Source organism: Podarcis bocagei (assembly GCF_964188305.1).
Source record: "Podarcis bocagei genome assembly, chromosome: 16".
Lineage (NCBI taxonomy): Eukaryota > Metazoa > Chordata > Lepidosauria > Squamata > Lacertidae > Podarcis > Podarcis bocagei.
In genome coordinates this window covers 41,101,039-41,117,772 of record NC_138142.1, presented here as the reverse complement: position 1 = coordinate 41,117,772, position 16,734 = coordinate 41,101,039, and the positions used below count along the sequence as shown (strand labels likewise).

Genomic DNA, 16,734 nt, shown 5'->3' with positions numbered 1-16,734 from the left:
TTCCTGCTGGCAGAAGAAGATAAATTTATTCTGACAGGCTTTTGGGAATGACTGTTTATAAGGAAAGTGCTTCTGACATTGCCTTTTTATTATCTATATTTCAATCTGCCTTTATGCTATTTTCATTCCACTCTAGTTTGTTGTTGTTTAGTCGTTTAGTCGTGTCCGACTCTTCGTGACCCCCTGGACCAGAGCACGCCAGGCCCTCCTGTCTTCCACTGCCTCCCACAGTTTGGTCAGACTCATGTTTGTAGCTTCGAGAACACTGTCCCACCATCTCATCCTCTGTCGTCCCCTTCTCCTCGTGCCCTCCATCTTTCCCAACATCAGGGTCTTTTCCAGGGAGTCTTCTCTTCTCATGAGGTGGCCAAAGTATTGGAGCCTCAGCTTCACGATCTGTCCTTCCAGTGAGCACTCAGGGCTGATTTCCTTAAGAAGCGATACGTTTTATCTTCTTGCAGTCCATGGGACTCTCAAGAGTCTCCTCCAGCACCAGAATTCAAAAGCATCCATTCTTTGGCGATCAGCCTTCTTGATGGTCCAGCTCTCACTTCCATACATCACTATTGGGAAAACCATGGCTTTAACTATACGGACATTTGTTGGCAAGGTGATGTCTCTGCTTTTTAAGATGCTGTCTAGGTTTGCCATCGCCTTTCTCCCAAGGAGCAGGCGTCTTTTAATTTCGTGACTGCTGTTACCATCTGCAGTGATCATGGAGCCCAAGAAAGTAAAATCTCTCACTGCCTCCATTTCTTCCCCTTCTATTTGCCAGGAGGTGATGGGCCCAGTGGCCATGATCTTTGTTTTTTTGATGTTGAGCTTCAGACCATATTTTGCGCTCTCCTCTTTCACCCTCATTAAAAGGTTCTTTAATTCCTCTTCGCTTTCTGCCATCAAGGTTGTGTCATCTGCATATCTGAGGTTGTTGATATTTCTTCCGGCAATCTTAATTCCGGCTTGGGATTCATCCAGCCCAGCCTTTTGCATGATGAATTCTGCATATAAGTTAAATAAGCAGGGAGTGATCATGGATCACTGCCTTGCCGTGGCGAAGGGGCCTGAATAACTCAGAGAAGCTATGAGCTCTGCCGTGCAGGGCCACCCAAGATGGACAGGTCATAGTGGAGAGTTTTGACCAAATGTGATCCACCTGGAGCAGGAACCGGCAAGCCACTCCAGTATCCCTGCCAAGAAAACTCCATGGACAAAGGCCACTCTAGTTTAAACAAACTATTTTAAAATATGCTTTTAGCTTCTTGTACTTTCTCTGTGCCGCTTTAACTTGTGTAAGTTGCCTTGAGTCCCGGCCTGGGGAGAAGGCAGGATTTATAAATTAAACAGCTAAATAAGGAACAAATCCACCACCTTCGTTCATTTCAAGGGGTCCTGGTCTTAGCAGGACTAATGCTGGATCCAACTCATAGGAAGCTATAGCAAAAGGCTGCTTGGGCCCACCTCGCCCAGGACTGTTGACACTGACGGCAGCGCCTCTCCAAGGTTTCAGGTGAGGTCGGACGTCCCCAGCCCTACCTGGATATGCCCCTGGGGATTGAACTTGGGACCTCTGGCGTTCCCCAAGATTTCTCTCTTTTTTCTCCCAGGGGATGGACTGACATGGCTACCGATTACCGGCTCTGATTTCCCACCCCCTCGACCCCAACCCTCTCACCTGTGCTGATGCTGCTGTAAATTTCACTGAAGCGAGGGTCCCGCTCCTGACTGAAGAGGGTCTCTGCTTTCTCCAGAGGTTTGCCATGGTCCGGGCCGGTGGTGGCCACCGGTTGAACGGCAGCCTGGAAGGAGATGAGCAAACACAGGGTTGCACAGTCAGCTCAGTCCTATGCCTGAGTAGATCCTCTGGAATCAACGTGCCTAAGGTCAGTCAAACCCATTAACTGCAGAGAGTCTTGAGTATGATCAAGGTTGGATACAATCTGCAGGTGTCAACATGTGCACACACAACTAAATAAGTGATTAGCCCAGGGATTTATTTCCATTTCCATCCCCCACCCTGTCCTGAGAGTTTGGGGCACCATACCCCATTCCTCCTCCCCTAATTTTATCCTCACGACTACCCAAGGAGGTGGGTTAGGCTGAGAGATGGCAACTGGGCCCCTGGACACCCCAATAAGCTTCACGGCTGAGCAAGGATTGGAATCTAGGTGTGTACTAACATAAATCCTGCAATGTGCCACTTAAATGAGAGTGGACGGGGTGGAAGAATCCTGTCTGAATTGCCACTCCACAAAATCTATGTTTTCAGTTGTGTGCATGCAAAGGGGGCAAGCTGAAGGGTGGCTGAAGAGGGGAGTTATGAAAAAAAAAAGTCATTTCTTCCTCTCATGTTACTGCAGTTCAGTATTGAACAACTCCTCTAGTCGCCAATGGCGACTGGCAACTCCACAGAGGTGAGCGCCATGAGTTCCTTCCAGTGGAGTGTGTGGTCTGCCAAAGGAGGGACACAGTGATCCGTGTCAGCGGGTGTGTTTGTGTGTGCCCTCTGCCAGGTCTCAATTTAGGGCAGGGAGCTGGGAGTCCCCATGGAAACTCTTGGAACCTTTGTCGATTTACCTGGGCGTGGTCGTAACTGGCTAAGCTCTCCCTGACAGGGACCACGTCGACGTCTGTTGGCTGCGTTGCCTGCTGCCTGAAACGCAAGCCATTGTTAAGAGGTTAGGAGCCAGTCGTGGGTCAGAGGAAAGTGCCACAAAGCAGGGAGAGGAACTGAGCAGAGCTTACAAGGTGCTCCGACACCTACATGCCCCGGGGGGCCTTGGGATAGACCCCTCACAGAGCAAAGGGCCCCAGGGTGACTCCAGCCAGCCCCCCACTTACCTCGTCGCCAGCTGGGCAGGACTCATCTCCAAAGGCAGGCTGGCGTTGGGGCCCAGTTGGGGCCGCTGCATCTGACTGGCCAAGGCAGGCCGGGACTCCTGGCTGGCGTTCCTGGGGGGGTCATCAGGGAAGGGAAGGTCAGGGATCGGAGGGAGCCAATCGCAACCCTCAGAGCGTTCCAGTGAGCCCCTCCCTCCTCTCAAGGATGTTTTTGGCGCCTCCTAAAGTATTTTTCGCTACCCCGACACACAATTCGTTTTACACGCATCTGTTGGTTCTAAATCTGCATTTTGATAAATTTCAGGCACATTTGTTTTTAAAGCTTGATTGTCATCAGTTTAAAAACAAAACACGTTACACTGTTCTACATAAGCAACTCCATAATAAATGCAAAATCTGGCTTTGATTTCTCTGAAGCTCCCCGTCTGAAGCTGGTATATGGAAATGGGATGGATGAGTGTATGGGTGTGTGGGGTTCTCCCCACCCCCAAGTGAAGGGGCAGAGATAGATTGTGCATAAGCTTACTCAAGCCGACTGCCACAACACTCTCTCAGAGGCCACCCGCCCCTCCATGACACCACAAAATTATTTTAAAAATACACTGAAAGATGGGCAGTAGGCAGAAAATTGAGAGCAGTCTCCAGTGTTGGCGCTACTCAAAGCAGAGCTACTGAAATCAATCAACATAACTTAGTTCCATTCATTTCAATGGTCTACTCTCAGTAAAACTTAGCTGGAGATGATTCTTAGTCTTGCAAATGTGTCCCAGTTTCAGATTTGGGGATGGTGAATGTATGGATTCACTCAAGGAAATGACACCAACATGACAATATGGGGCAGACCAAGAGGAGAGCTGGTGTCCTGATGGCTGAGGGGGGCGGCATTATGAGTCGCATCCCATGCCAGTCCTACCCAGCAGCAGACCCAATGAAACTAATGAACCTCCTGCTGCGGATCTGGGCCTATGGCTGGCCACTGCGAGAACAGGATGCTGCATGGGCCATTGGCCTGATCCAGCAGGGTTTTCTTATGTTCTCCAAGGTAGTCAGGTTCTGTAGGTCTCCTCCAATTAAGGCTAGCGTATTCCCTGACATCACAGCAGCCTGTCCAATCAAGAGCAAACGAGGGGGATACTCAGAGCAGACAGGCGGTTTAGACCAAGGGAAGGGCAGAAAGTAGACTGTGGGGAGATCTCAGGGCAATTTTGCAGTAGATCAACAAGGGTTTCTGACCCCAGAGCAAGAAAAAGCAAGTTAGGCAGCTAAAATGGAGAAATCTGAACTCACAGTTAGCAGATTTTTGTGTGTGTGCAAAAGAGCTGTGACCTCTAGCACTGGAAACAAATCCCTACACTCAGAAATGGGATTGGAGGCTCCTTGCTCCTTAATTCTAAGGGCGGCAGCTAACTAAGTTCCAGTCAGGGCAGACATATGGAAATCTATGGACCTAGGTTAGCCTGTCCACGGATTTCAGTGAGTCCACTCTGCATAGGACTAGCATCGGGTACCCAAAGGCCACATTCACACCACAAATTTAAAGCACGGTGATGCGACTTTAAATAGCCATGGCTCCCCCCCCCCAAGGAATCCTGGGAGCTGTAGTTGATGCCGAGAGTGTTTAGGGAAAGTGCCATGTTCCTTTCCCAGAGCTACAATTCCCAGAGGCGCTTACCCCTCTTTCCCATGAAGCTCTGGGAATTATAGTTCTGGGAGGGGAATAGAGGGGCCTCCTAACAACTCCTAGCACCCTTAACAAATGACATTTTCCCTAATTCTTTGCGGGAAGCTGTGAATTTTCAAAGTTGGGTTTAAAATTGAATGTGCCCTGCCTGATTTTGCATCTGGCTGGTAGGTCTTGGGGTTCAACTGAACAACAACAACAAAAAAGGCAAAGGAGATTTGACAACCCAGAAGCAGAAACTTATTATAATGCATTTTACTTAAAAAGAGGCTGGAATGAAGCTAGGGGGGGGGGTTGGGGGGGTGACTGCAAAGCCCCCTCCGCCCTACAAGTCTTTCGAGGACACAGCGAAAGAGCAGGCCCTGCTGCCAGTGGGGTGGGTCGGGTTGGCACAGGGGATCCCCGCGTACGTACTTCACATTGGTGTTGGTACAGATGATGTACTCTATCTCATCTGAGTAGGGGTTCTGGAAGGTGAAGGAGCTAGTTCTCATCCAGAGCCATTCTTGGTTCTTGGACCGGAAACGGAACATGACGGACAGAACTTGGCCTTTTAACTTCACCACCTGGAAAAACGGGGTGGGGGGTGGGGGTTTGTTTTGGTTTTACGCCGGCAACAGCAGCAGCCACAGCAGAGGGGTGGAAAAGAGGCCCCCCCCCCAAAAAAAAACAAGACATGCAGTTCCTGAAAGGGCAGCGCTTATCCTAAGACCCAGGATCAGAAGAAGCCCAAATAAAGCTCCGCCACTTTGGAGCTTCCCAATCTTAGCCCCACACTTCAGCTTTCTAAAAAATGTCAGCAAAGGGGGCTAGTGCAAGAGACGACATTGTGTTGGGGGCTGCAACTTGCCTGCCCTCTTTTAAAAGTGTTTCTGCATCCCGCACTAGGGCACCTGGCAGGTATTTATTTCCATTTTCCACAGATGTTGATGGTTATGGGGTGGAATGCAGGATTGTGAAGGTCGTGAAAAGCCAGCTTCCCCTCCCTCCTGGGGCTTTGGAAAGATGGCCTGAAGTTTGTGCTCCAGACCAGGGAACGGATTGGTCTATAAGGCAGGCATGTGTGCAACCTCTGGATCTTGCTGAACTACGACTCCCACCAGCCCTGACAGCAAGCGTGGCCAGAGAGTAGCAGGATGGGAGTTGTAGTTCAGCAACCTCAGGAGGGCCCAAGGCTCCCCCTGCCTGCTCCGACAGCATTCAAAACGTGTTTGCCAAGGGGTGTGTGCTGGGTTGTTGTGCAGATGCCAGGCTGAATCAGTCATGGACTCGGGGCTGGTTTACCTGCTGGAAGCTGTCTCTCAAAAGCTGGTGGTCTTCCGGGTGGCAGAAGTCAACAATATCCTTTCCCAAGAGTTCCTATTTTTTTGCGGGGGGCAGGGGAGAGAGAGAAAGAGAGAGAGAGAGAAAGAGTCAGAATGTCACAGTTGAAGGCAGGTTACCTTTGAATAAAACCAGTTGCTGGGAATAGCAAGTCGGGAGAGCTGTTGCTGTTGCATGTGGGTCTCCTTGTGGGCTTCCCTATGGGCCAACTGGGTGGCCACTGTGAGAATAGGATGCTAGGCTAGGAGCGCCCCCTGTGGCCCGACCCAGCCGTCAAACACTTCTTAAGTTCTTATGAGTAATAGTGAGGCAGGGCTCTTGCATTCCCTCCCTACCTTCCTGGAGGCATCTGACCGGCTCCTGCAAAAACCAGGTGGTGTGCTATACTAAGGTTACCAGATTTTTTTCAATGAATCCGGGGTCACTTTTCAACTTCAGTAGGAATGATAGGATTTTGTCAGAGGACTGATTTGTAAATCCGGGGACTGTCCCCAGGAAACCTCATGCTGTACGCAGCTTTCATTGATTTGAAAGCTGCATTCTACTCAATTTCGTGAGTAAGACTCTGGGAGAAGCTGAACTCCTCAAATATAGACAAAAGACTGCTGTACTTGATTAAATGCTTATACAATGATATTGTGAGGAAAGGCGCACTGCTCTACAAATGGACAACTTACAAATCACAAAGGGAGTTAAGCAAGGGTGTATTTTAGCCCCGGCACTGTTTAACTTATATATAAATGATATTATCCAGGATGCTGGAGTAAGTGGGCTTTTGGCCTGGACCCAGGGAGCCAAGGTGCACCCAGCTCTTGCTGGGAACCCCCTCCTCCAGTTCCCCGCACCTGCGGCTGGTAGCCAACAGTGGCCACGCAACGGTGGTCGACGAAGGTGAAGAGGCAGTCGGTGTTGTGCCGCGAGATGAACTCGGTGGGCTGGCACACGGTGTTTATGTCCACGCAGCTGGGCGAGCTCGTGACCTGCAAGGGAAGGGAGACGCCAAGGTGTTAGGGGCCGGTTACAGAGAGGGGGCTAGGCAGGAGGGATTGGGCTTCCCGCTTGGAGGAGAGACAGCCCTTTCCCCCGTAAGAAGGCGAGTTGGCAAGTAAGGGGAGGCAGGAAACTCTGCGGAAGGCCCCTGATTATTTCTCTTATTTCTCTTCTTCGGCAGCGGATTCTCCCTAAGAGCTGGGAGAGGCGGGGGACTGGACCCTAATCTCTGCCATGCGCTCACCAAACTGGCCATCTCGCGGGGATTCTTTAGCCATGATTCCCGCATTGCAGAGGGTTGGACTAGATGGCCCTTGGGTTGCCCTTTCAACTCTCCTACGATTCTACGAAAGTGGCCTCAGGCAAGCTGCCAGCCTTGCCCTGGAGCAACATGGGAAAGCAATTGTGGTCCGGCTTTTGAGGCTCTCAGATAAGGACACCTGCTGCAATAAGGTACAAAGAAGGCTCAGCAATCAATGGCAACCTGGTTCCCGCGTCCTTTTGGGGCTTGAGGGAAAGGCTAACTCACCTGCAGCCTGCCGATGGCCACCAGGCAGAACTTGCTCCCCTGCCCAGCATCTGGGTCGTCATCCGGGAGGGAGACCCCTGTGGGTGGCAAGAAGGAGGAGTTGAGCTCAGAGCCAGGACAGGCTTTTCTCAAAGGTGGGTCTTTTCTGGTCTTAGTGGGTTAAAAAAATATATGCTATCGACCCCATGTGGCTGGTAGAGTGGGAGAAATTTGGTGGAGGTAGAGAGGGACCTAGTGATGTATGGAAGTGAGAGCTGGACCATAAAGAAGGTTGATCGCCGAAGAATTGATGCTTTTGAAATATGGTGCTGGAGGAGACTCTTGAGAGTCCCATGGACTGCAAGAAGATCGAACCTATCCATTCTTAAGGAAGTCAGCCCTGAGTGCTCACTGGAAGGACAGATCGTGAAGCTGAGGCTCCAATACTTTGGCCACCTCATGAGAAGAGAAGACTCCCTGGAAAAGACCCTGATGTTGGGAAAGATGGAGGGCACAAGGAGAAGGGGGCGACAGAGGACGAGATGGTTGGACATTGTTCTCGAAGCGACCAGCATGAGTCTGCCCAAATTGCGGGAGGCAGTTGGAGACAGGAGTGCCTGGCGTGCTCTGGTCCAGGGGGTCACGAAGAGTCGGACACGACTAAACAACTAAACAACAAAGAGAGGGACCAGCATTGTCTGAACCAAGGGGTAATTGGAAGCCTTTGAAAATGGGGGTCTCCGTGCGGAAACACTCGTGGGGTAAAATTAGTGGGTATCTTGCTATGGGAAAGGAGGGAGAAAACAACTGACAGAGGGGAAGAAGAAGGGATGCAGTAATTAAAAAAAAACTGCTAGTGAATTTAAAAAAAGAAAGATGAGGGTAAGAGGGAAGTGAAGGAACCTCAGAAAGGAAAACTGACAGTTATGTAGAAGAAAAATGAAAACAAGGGAAATAAAATCTGAGCAAGTTAGGATGCATGGCATTATTTATGCATAGATACAACCTGAGCATAGGATGGAGGGGCTCACAGCATTCAAACTCCAGCAGATATTGCCTCCTCATTAAATTCCCAGCAAGATTATCAAATTATAGCTTTGGATCCAGAACAGAGCAGGACAATCCTGTGTGTCTCCAGCTTCCAGCATCAGCCAACACATGCACACATTTTTCTCTATCTCTTTTTCACACACAGCGCCCCCTGGCCTATCGTTCTCCAGCCCAGGATGACTTGGCATACAGACAGGTAAGGTGGGAAAAGACCCATCCATTGGTCTCTACGGCAACCAAGCCCACTCTTTGGACATGTAAATGGCAGTACTTCAGCAGCCAGCTAAAGCTGGAATCTTGCAAAGAAACTTGTCTGAGCAGTTCAGTGGCTTCTTTTACTAGACTCTAAACCCACTGGATACAAGATCACAGGCCTGGAAGGGACCCATGAACATCGTCCAGACTTCCCATCCTCCTGATAAAAACCCTATAACACTTTATTTTTAGAACAGGACTTCAAAGTAACAGGAAATAAATGAATTAGCAGAAACATCAAAAAGAGGGTCTTCCAGAATGAGACATTCAGGTAAGGTTACCTGCCGGTGGCCAGGCTTTGATATAGCCTGTGCAGTGGACCACGACAAAATGAGGCTCGCCATCCTTCACAGCACCCAACCCATTCCTGGAAGGAGGGAACAGAGAGAAGTATGTTGCCAGGGTTGCATTTGCTGATCCTACCGTGGCGGCGGGGATGAGAGTCCACCAGAACTCTCAGGAAAGGAACCTGCCAACAAAAACCTCAGCTCTACCCCCTGCACTGATTAAACAAATGTGAGAGGCAGTGGTAGTATAGTGGTTAGAGTATCAGACCAGGACCTGGAAGATCAGAGTTTGACTACTCCGCTTTGCAACATGAAGCTAACATTGGGCTGCTCGCTACCCCTTATCAGCCAACCAAACCCTGGCTCCCTGAACAACCAGTTTTACCGGGTCCTGTTTCTCATAAAGCTGAGGCGGTTCATGGAGACTGGATCCACCGTGGCATTGCCGCATCTGTGGAGCGAAGGACAGAAACAAACTCAAGTTACTTCCACTTTCACCCAAATATTCTGGTTCCTCCTGCCCCCTGCAAGACGTTGGTATCTTCACTTAGGGACCAAGCTGGCCCACAGCCCTTTGCCTGCTTCCTTGTGGCAGAACTACACAGATTTGCTTCCATGCCGCCTGGCCAGGGAGCACTCCCAAAAGCCATGCTGTGGCTGCTTCTGGTCATGAAGCTAAGAGTCTACTGGATCAGGCCAGGGGCCCATCTAGTCCAGTGTCCTGTTCTCACAGTGGCTGACCATATGCCTCTAGAAACCCCAAAAGCCGGAATTGAGGACAAGAGCCCTCTCCCCTCCTGTGGTTTCCAGAAACTTTTATTCAAAAAGAGTTTGGATTTGATATCCCGCTTTATCACTACCCGAAGGAGTCTCAAAGCGGCTAACATTCTCCTTTCCCTTCCTCCCCCACAACAAACACGCTGTGAGGTGAGTGGGGCTGAGAGACTTCAGAGAAGTGTGACTGGCCCAAGGTCACCCAGCAGCTGCATGTGGAGGAGCGGAGACGCGAACCCGGTTCCCCAGATTACGAGACTACCGCTCTTAACCACTACACCACACTGGCTCTCTAACAATGCAGTTGCTGATGAATGTGACAGCTAGCCATTTCTGGGGACTTTTAAGGCTGAAGGGGAGAAACCTGGAGCAGGAATCCCCACCCCAGCCCTGCCTGGAACTTAATACCCCTGTATGTTTTTAAATTTGCTGTAAGTCACCTGGAGACTGCTATATATCAGGCAACTGACGAACTGAATATTAATAATAATATTCTCTCCTTCCTCCTCACCCACACAGCAGCGACGAGTGTGTGAATTAACACTCATTTCAAAATCTCCCCAATCCATTTATATTTTACAGCAGGAGGCTTTAAAAATAATAATAATACTATTAATATACAGATTTGGCAGTTCGCTGAACAAGTGGTTAGTGGGGCTGTCCTTTTGTGCAATAGATTTTCTACATAAACCAGTCCCTATTGCAAGCTTTGCTTGGGTTTTCTCAGGGCTGCATTTTTATTTAAAGGTTTGTTCCCTAAACCTGAGTATGAACCAGTGGTGTAGAAGTAAATTCTTAATACACTACGTTGCTTGGCACTTTTATTAACAGAAACATGGCCTTGAACGATCTCTCCTTTTCTGAAAGTTCAGCAATGAATTTATTACCGTATTTACTTGAATCTAATGCTCAACTTTTTTGGCCAAATTACACTGTGAAAATTAAGGCGCGCATTAGATTCGATGGCACATTGACATTTGCCGGCCAATACTTTTTTTGGGTTTCACGGTTCTGAAAATTGAGGCGCACATTAGATTTGATGGCGCAATAGACTCAAGTAAATACAGTAGCTACAATACACTTCCAAAGCACCATAGCATACTGTTGCATCGCACCAAGGCCTCTTAAGCCTGCCCCTCTCACTTTTTCCTAAACTCAAAAGCCATAGATTCTGCTAGTTACTGCAGCCCCTGCAGCATTCTAGATCCTTTCATCCTTTGCCCTTCCCTAACCCTTTCCCCAGCTCTATAATACCCATTAACATGGTAAGACAACCAGAACCATACTCAATGCCAGTTTCAATCCTCTACAAAGGGGATGGGAATGTCCCCTTCCTGAAACCCTGGAGAGCCTCTGCCCGTCAGTGTAGACAGCACTGGTCTAGATGGACCAAGAGTTTGACTCAGTAGAAGATAGCTTCAAGTGATCCTGGGCTCTGAGGCCTGCTCATGTTTTGCCAAATCACACTCTGGCACGGCATCCCAAGCAGGCAGTGACACCTCTCCTTGTTTGCGGTCCTTATTTGCGCCCAGCTCACGCAAATACAGCATGTGGGTTTTGTACGCAGAACCGAGGAGCCCTGTCCTACCTCATCCGACAAATGAAAGACCGCCGGGATCCCATGCACATCCGCATGGATTGCTGCCCTTCCTTCTTGACGGTCCCCGTCTTCAGGTCCAGGATGCGACCTGGGAAAAAGGAAATTGTCACTGTCACAGTCAAAAATGTGAGGGCAGTTCTGCTCAGGAGAAACCTACCTTTCAAGGTTGTTGTTGGGGTTTTATGCACTCCCCAGCAAAAGGAATGCACATGGCAGACAGTTAAGAATTGACTCAAATGTGGACACTTACAGTAGCTTCTATGGCTCCCAGTAACCATGTACTAGCATGCTCTGGTTTGTGCTCTATGGAGAAGTTGCAGCAACTTCCAATCACTTCCTCTCCAGTTTATGTACCTGCTCCCAATGGGCTGCGCGCACACAGCCGGAGATTATGCCTGCGTGGAAACTTCCCCTGCTCCTCCCTTTTCAATTCCCTCCTGGTTCTGGAAGACAGTGGTTCTTCACTTGCCTGACCTGCCTCTTCCTCCTCTTCTTCCGACCCATTCTGTGCTCCACCCTCCAGCTCTGAAGATTCCCCTGCCTCCGACTCTTGCCTCCTGGCTGACACAGACAGGCCCCCACAGATCACTGACCGCCTCTCCCAAGTCAGACTCCAGCCCTCTTCCCCCCCCCCCGCAATGTACCCTCACCAGCACTCTGCCCGTCCCCAACAGCAGGTGCATTCTGCGATGCAAAAACCTCGGAAGAGCCCTGCTGGAACAGGACCAAATGACCCAAACCACCCAGGAACATCTGAAGAGCTGGATCAGGCCAACGGCCCGTCCAGTCCAGCATCCTGTTCTCACAGTGGCAAACCAAGTGCCTGGGGGAAACTTGCAAGCAGGATTTGAGTTCAAGAGCAACTCGGCCCCCTTGCGGTTTCCAGCGAGTGGTATTGGGTTCTGCTTCCCCGAGATGACTGTGGCCATTCTGAGCGGAACGGCAGGGCGCTAAAAAGCAGGGCGAAGCATAAATCCCGGGACATCCACGGTTATGAAATGCTAACAGGATTTCAGCAGGAAGTTACAGGACATGCGGTGACTGGGATGCTGGTGGGTGGACGGCCGAGCTCACCCGTGAGGGCGTTTTCCGACGTGGAGAGCTGTTCCCGCAGCTTGTCCACGTCATCGGGGTGCACCTGGTCGTAGAGGGTGCTGCCGAACCACTGGGACTGGGGCTGGTTCAGGACGGGCGTCACGGAGTCGGAGACGTAGACCACCCGGCCCGTCTCGCAGGACACGATGAAGAGGAACCCATCGGCCGCCTCCAGAATCAAGTGTTTGAGCTCCTGCAGAGAGAGAGAGAGAGAGAGATGGCAGAGCATTAAGCTCAGTAGTGTCCACACTGACTGGCAGCAGGCATTCCCATCCCGACCTGGAGATGCCAGCAATTGGATCTGGAACCTTTTGCATGCAAAGCCTCTGCTCTACCCCTGAGGCATGGCTCCTGAAAAATAAACTCAAGATTCTAGTCCTCATGACTCTGAACACAAACATTGGGAGCTACTTTGTCCCAAGCCAAACCCATGATTGCCCCACTTAGACCAGCGCTGTCTACACTGACATCCAGAGGGGTCTCTGGGGATTGAGAGAGCGAGTCTCTCCCAGCCTTATGTGGAAAATCATTTATTACAATTGTACTCCACCTTTCTTCCAAGGACCTCAAGGTGGCGAACACAGTTTTCCTCTACCTCCACATTATCATCGCAACAACCCTGCGAGGGAGGTGAGGCAGAGACTGGCCCAACCAAGGACCCCCCACAGTGAGCTTCCTGGCTGAATGGGGATTTGAACCCTGGTCTCCCAGGTTCTGGTCCGACACCCTCACTGGCATTTCTCAAACTTGGGTCCCCAGCCATTGTTGGATTACAGCTCCCATCATCCCTAGGTAGCAGGACCAACGGTCCGGGATGATCAACTCTCATGTGGCCAAATATACACTGGGGGGAAATCCAATTCACTTCAAACCCGGAAATAGTGGGAAAGAGCAGGAGAGTCCTCGTGGCACACGAGAAGAGCCCAAAGAGGATGTCAGGGAGGGCGGAGGAAGCCCCGAAGGCACCAGAGACACAGCAGGGATTTGTTTAGGCTGCTCAGCCTCTCCGCCTAACAGCTGCTGCTGCCACTTTTATTTACACGTCCTCCAGCCTCCTGGAGGCCCCAGAGCTTCAATTCTAGTTATGGACATTTTTGGATCCAGTATTTTTGCTCTGGGTTGGAGAAAGCATAGCACAGAGGACGTTTAAAGGGTGCTCCCTACTTACACACACGGAGGCCCTGTACATAACCCCCGCGTTAAATGGGGGGGACACGCCTGTGTCGGAATTCCGTATGGCCGAGCTACTCCTCCTCGGACGTTCCTCCGACGGTGATTAACGACCTAAGCCTTTGATGAGGCTTCCGGCACGTTCCCTCATCCATCCAAGCAGCAGAAGGACGAGAAATATAAGCTACATTGCTAGGTTTTCTTTCTAGCTACGCAGACAGAAAAGAATATGCATCCTCTCTCTGTGAGAGTCAGTGAACCAACTGAGACAAAGAAACAGGAAACCAGTAACAGCAACATCCATCTCCCATGGACTTCCAACAGTCTGGAATGTAAACAGAGTCTTGTGACTCCGAAAACTGCACAGTGGCATCAACAGAAATCTAACAGCCTGTACCTGGTCAGTGAGGAAGGAGGGCTTGTAGGTGCCGTCAGTGGAGGTGTTCCCGGTGCCCCGCAGGGACTTCATGTGCGAGACGGCCATGCGCAGGATGGTGAGCTTGTCTGGCTTGCGGGCCAGGGCGCTGCAGGTGGGCACCATGTCCGACAGCTCCGTGATGTAGGCCGTCATCTTGTTCCTCCGGCGGCGCTCGATCTCGCTGTGGTTCTCCCTGCAGGTTGGCGGGAGGGCGAAAGGAGGCAGGCCGGTTAGTTCACAAGGCTCCAGCGCCCAACCCTGTGCACGGTTGCACGAGAGGAGGAGGAAAGGAATGGATGCGGGGCCAGGAATCGTGGTTAGAGGCTGCAAAACTCTCATGCTGGACATGCAACAGGGGAGGGAAAGGTGCAAGAGAAACTTCTGGCCGCTTCAAAACAGGAACAACCATAGAAGCAGCTCGACTGCACTTGGAGCCAAAAGGACCATTGGGCGCAGGGTTCTGCTTCTGGCAATGGGCAGCCAGTTAGGTGCCTTTGGGATGCTCACAGCGCACAGCGGTTGAGAGCATGAGAAGAGCCCTGTAGCCAGATCAGGCCACTGGGGGCCCATGTGGTCTGGCACCCAGTTCTCACGGCGGCCAAAGGCATTGAGACAGGCTGCCTCTGGATCTCAGTAGCTGAGAAACAAGCTGAGCTTTGGAGAAGCAAACCACGGTTTGTTGGATCATCCGTGGGGCAACACATAGTCAACCTCTGATTAAGCAAACCACAGTTTGCTTAGTCAATCTGTGATTAAGCAAACCACAGTTACGTGCGAACAGGCCCTCAGGCGTGGTAATGACGTAACAGGCCACTTTAAAGGAAACATTCACAGGTTGGTCTGTGAAAGCCAGGACCCTCCCTTCCAACACTCCTCCCCTCCAAAAAAAGAGATTATGCTGGGCTTCCTACAAGGAAAAAAGGAACCAGGTTAGAGGCAACGGAATGAGTTCGATGTGTGGCAAGCATGGAATGGGAGATGGAACTGGATGGATGGTGGAGTGAAGACGGAACAAGTATTTTTTTTCTTTAATGAAAAAAATTAGGCTTGGAATCGTCCATCTTGAGAACTAATTTTTGGTAAGCTTTGGCTGGGATCTTGTGCTTCCCAGGACAAACACACAAAGCTACCAAGTGAAGCGAAGAAAGGGAGCAACTTTTCCACAGAGCGGACTTAGTTCTCTGCAGAACTCCTCGCCAGTGCTACCCCCTCCATCCCTTCTCTGCACAAGAAGTTGGGGGGCCTGGCACTAGTGCGACTCGCAGAGTAACCATGGGAGATCTTGGCTTTGGCTGAATTGGGCTCCCACAAAAAGTTGAGAATCTTGACACCTGACAAGAAATCCTTCAGATCCTCCAGAGCCTTCTCCTCCCCCCAAACCAAGTGCGGTGAAACCTTTGGCCCTCCAGCTGTTTATTTATTGCCGATTGATTGATTGCACTTAGATCCCACCTCCTTTCCCCCAAGGAGCTCACAGTACATGGCTCTCCTCCCTCCCCAATTTATCCTCACAAGAACCCTGTGAGGTAGGCGAGGCTGAGAGAGGCAGCAATTGGCCTACAGTTACTTCATGGCTAAGTGGGGATTCACACCCTGGTCTCTACAAGGCCCTAGTCCAACATGGACCACTGCACCGCAATGGCTCCCAGTCTGTTGATGAACTACAGCTCCCATCAGCAAGCACAGCCAATGGCCAGGCATGATGATGATGATGATGGGAGTTGTAGTCCAGCATCATCCAGAGGGCCAGAGATTTCCCCACACCTGACGTAAGGGAGAGGGAGACGGCTGCAGCCCCAGGAGCCTTCTTTGGCCCAGGGAATGGGGTGGCTCTCCAAGGTAACTGTTGAACTACAACTCCCAGCAATGTCACCATCAACCCCGACTGCTGGGGCCAGCCTGGCAGGGGCTGATGCGTGTTGGGGGTTCAGGAACACCTGGAGGACACAGGTGCTTTCCTCTAGACCTTCTTTATTGTCCTGAAATGCTGTAAACACACACACACACACACACACACACACACACACACACACACACACACGCTACAGAAAAACAACCTTGCAGAAACTGTTGCCGTTCTCTCTCTACCTGCCTTGGCTTCTATACTCCCAATATTCCAACTCGCTTTCTGCTACAGTTTGGACATGACAAATCTTTAGCTCTCAGTTATGTTCAGGATTATCATCCTACTTAGACCAAGCCTCTGTGCTTGCTATCTGCTGGATCTATTGTGGATTGTGGCCTTTCCCTCTGAACCAGCCCAGAGGGAAATTTCACCTTGCCAGCTCCATCCTTATGACTCTACCCCACAGCAAAACTATCTGAAAGCCTTCCCCCAACTCCTGAAGAAAGACTTCAACACAATGCATCGGGTGGGACTTTGCTCTTCTAGGTTGCGGGCAGTTTGGAAGTAAAAGAAAAGAGTCCAGCCGTAGATTCTTGCAAAAGGGGAGGCCTGTCTTGTCCAGCATCCTATCTGCACAGCTGCCAAATGCCCCTAGGAAGCGAGATAGACTGCCTCTGGACCTGGAGGTTCCAGAAGAGCCTGGCTGCCGGATCAGACCAAGGGGGTCCCACCTAGTCCAGCGTCCGATTCTCACAGCGGCCAACCAGAGATGCCCCAACAGAAACCCCACAAGTTCTACTGAAAGGGCGCGATACCAATAAATAAATTTCAAGGTTTCCAGGTAGGTGCAGGGAGAGTGTCTCAACATGCTCAGCAGGCTCAGGTGCCACCTCAAGCTC

The 16,734-nt window shown here is 50.7% G+C and overlaps 1 protein-coding gene across 3 annotated transcripts in view; it reads right to left on the bottom strand.

Annotated features, from left to right (window-relative positions):
- ARNT (aryl hydrocarbon receptor nuclear translocator) overlaps positions 1-16,734 on the bottom strand; it is a 42,578-nt gene that overhangs the window by 5,619 nt on the left and 20,225 nt on the right. For all 3 annotated transcript variants that reach the window (XM_081173533.1, XM_081173532.1, XM_081173534.1), the window contains 12 exons: positions 13,969-14,182; positions 12,381-12,594; positions 11,295-11,394; positions 9,318-9,383; positions 8,927-9,012; positions 7,362-7,438; positions 6,688-6,822; positions 5,804-5,878; positions 4,934-5,085; positions 2,839-2,949; positions 2,575-2,650; positions 1,673-1,796 (listed from right to left, as the gene is read on the bottom strand). In XM_081173533.1, coding sequence (XP_081029659.1) covers positions 1,673-1,796; positions 2,575-2,650; positions 2,839-2,949; positions 4,934-5,085; positions 5,804-5,878; positions 6,688-6,822; positions 7,362-7,438; positions 8,927-9,012; positions 9,318-9,383; positions 11,295-11,394; positions 12,381-12,594; positions 13,969-14,182 — 1,430 coding nt within the window. The remainder of the gene's footprint in view (positions 1-1,672; positions 1,797-2,574; positions 2,651-2,838; positions 2,950-4,933; positions 5,086-5,803; positions 5,879-6,687; positions 6,823-7,361; positions 7,439-8,926; positions 9,013-9,317; positions 9,384-11,294; positions 11,395-12,380; positions 12,595-13,968; positions 14,183-16,734) is intronic.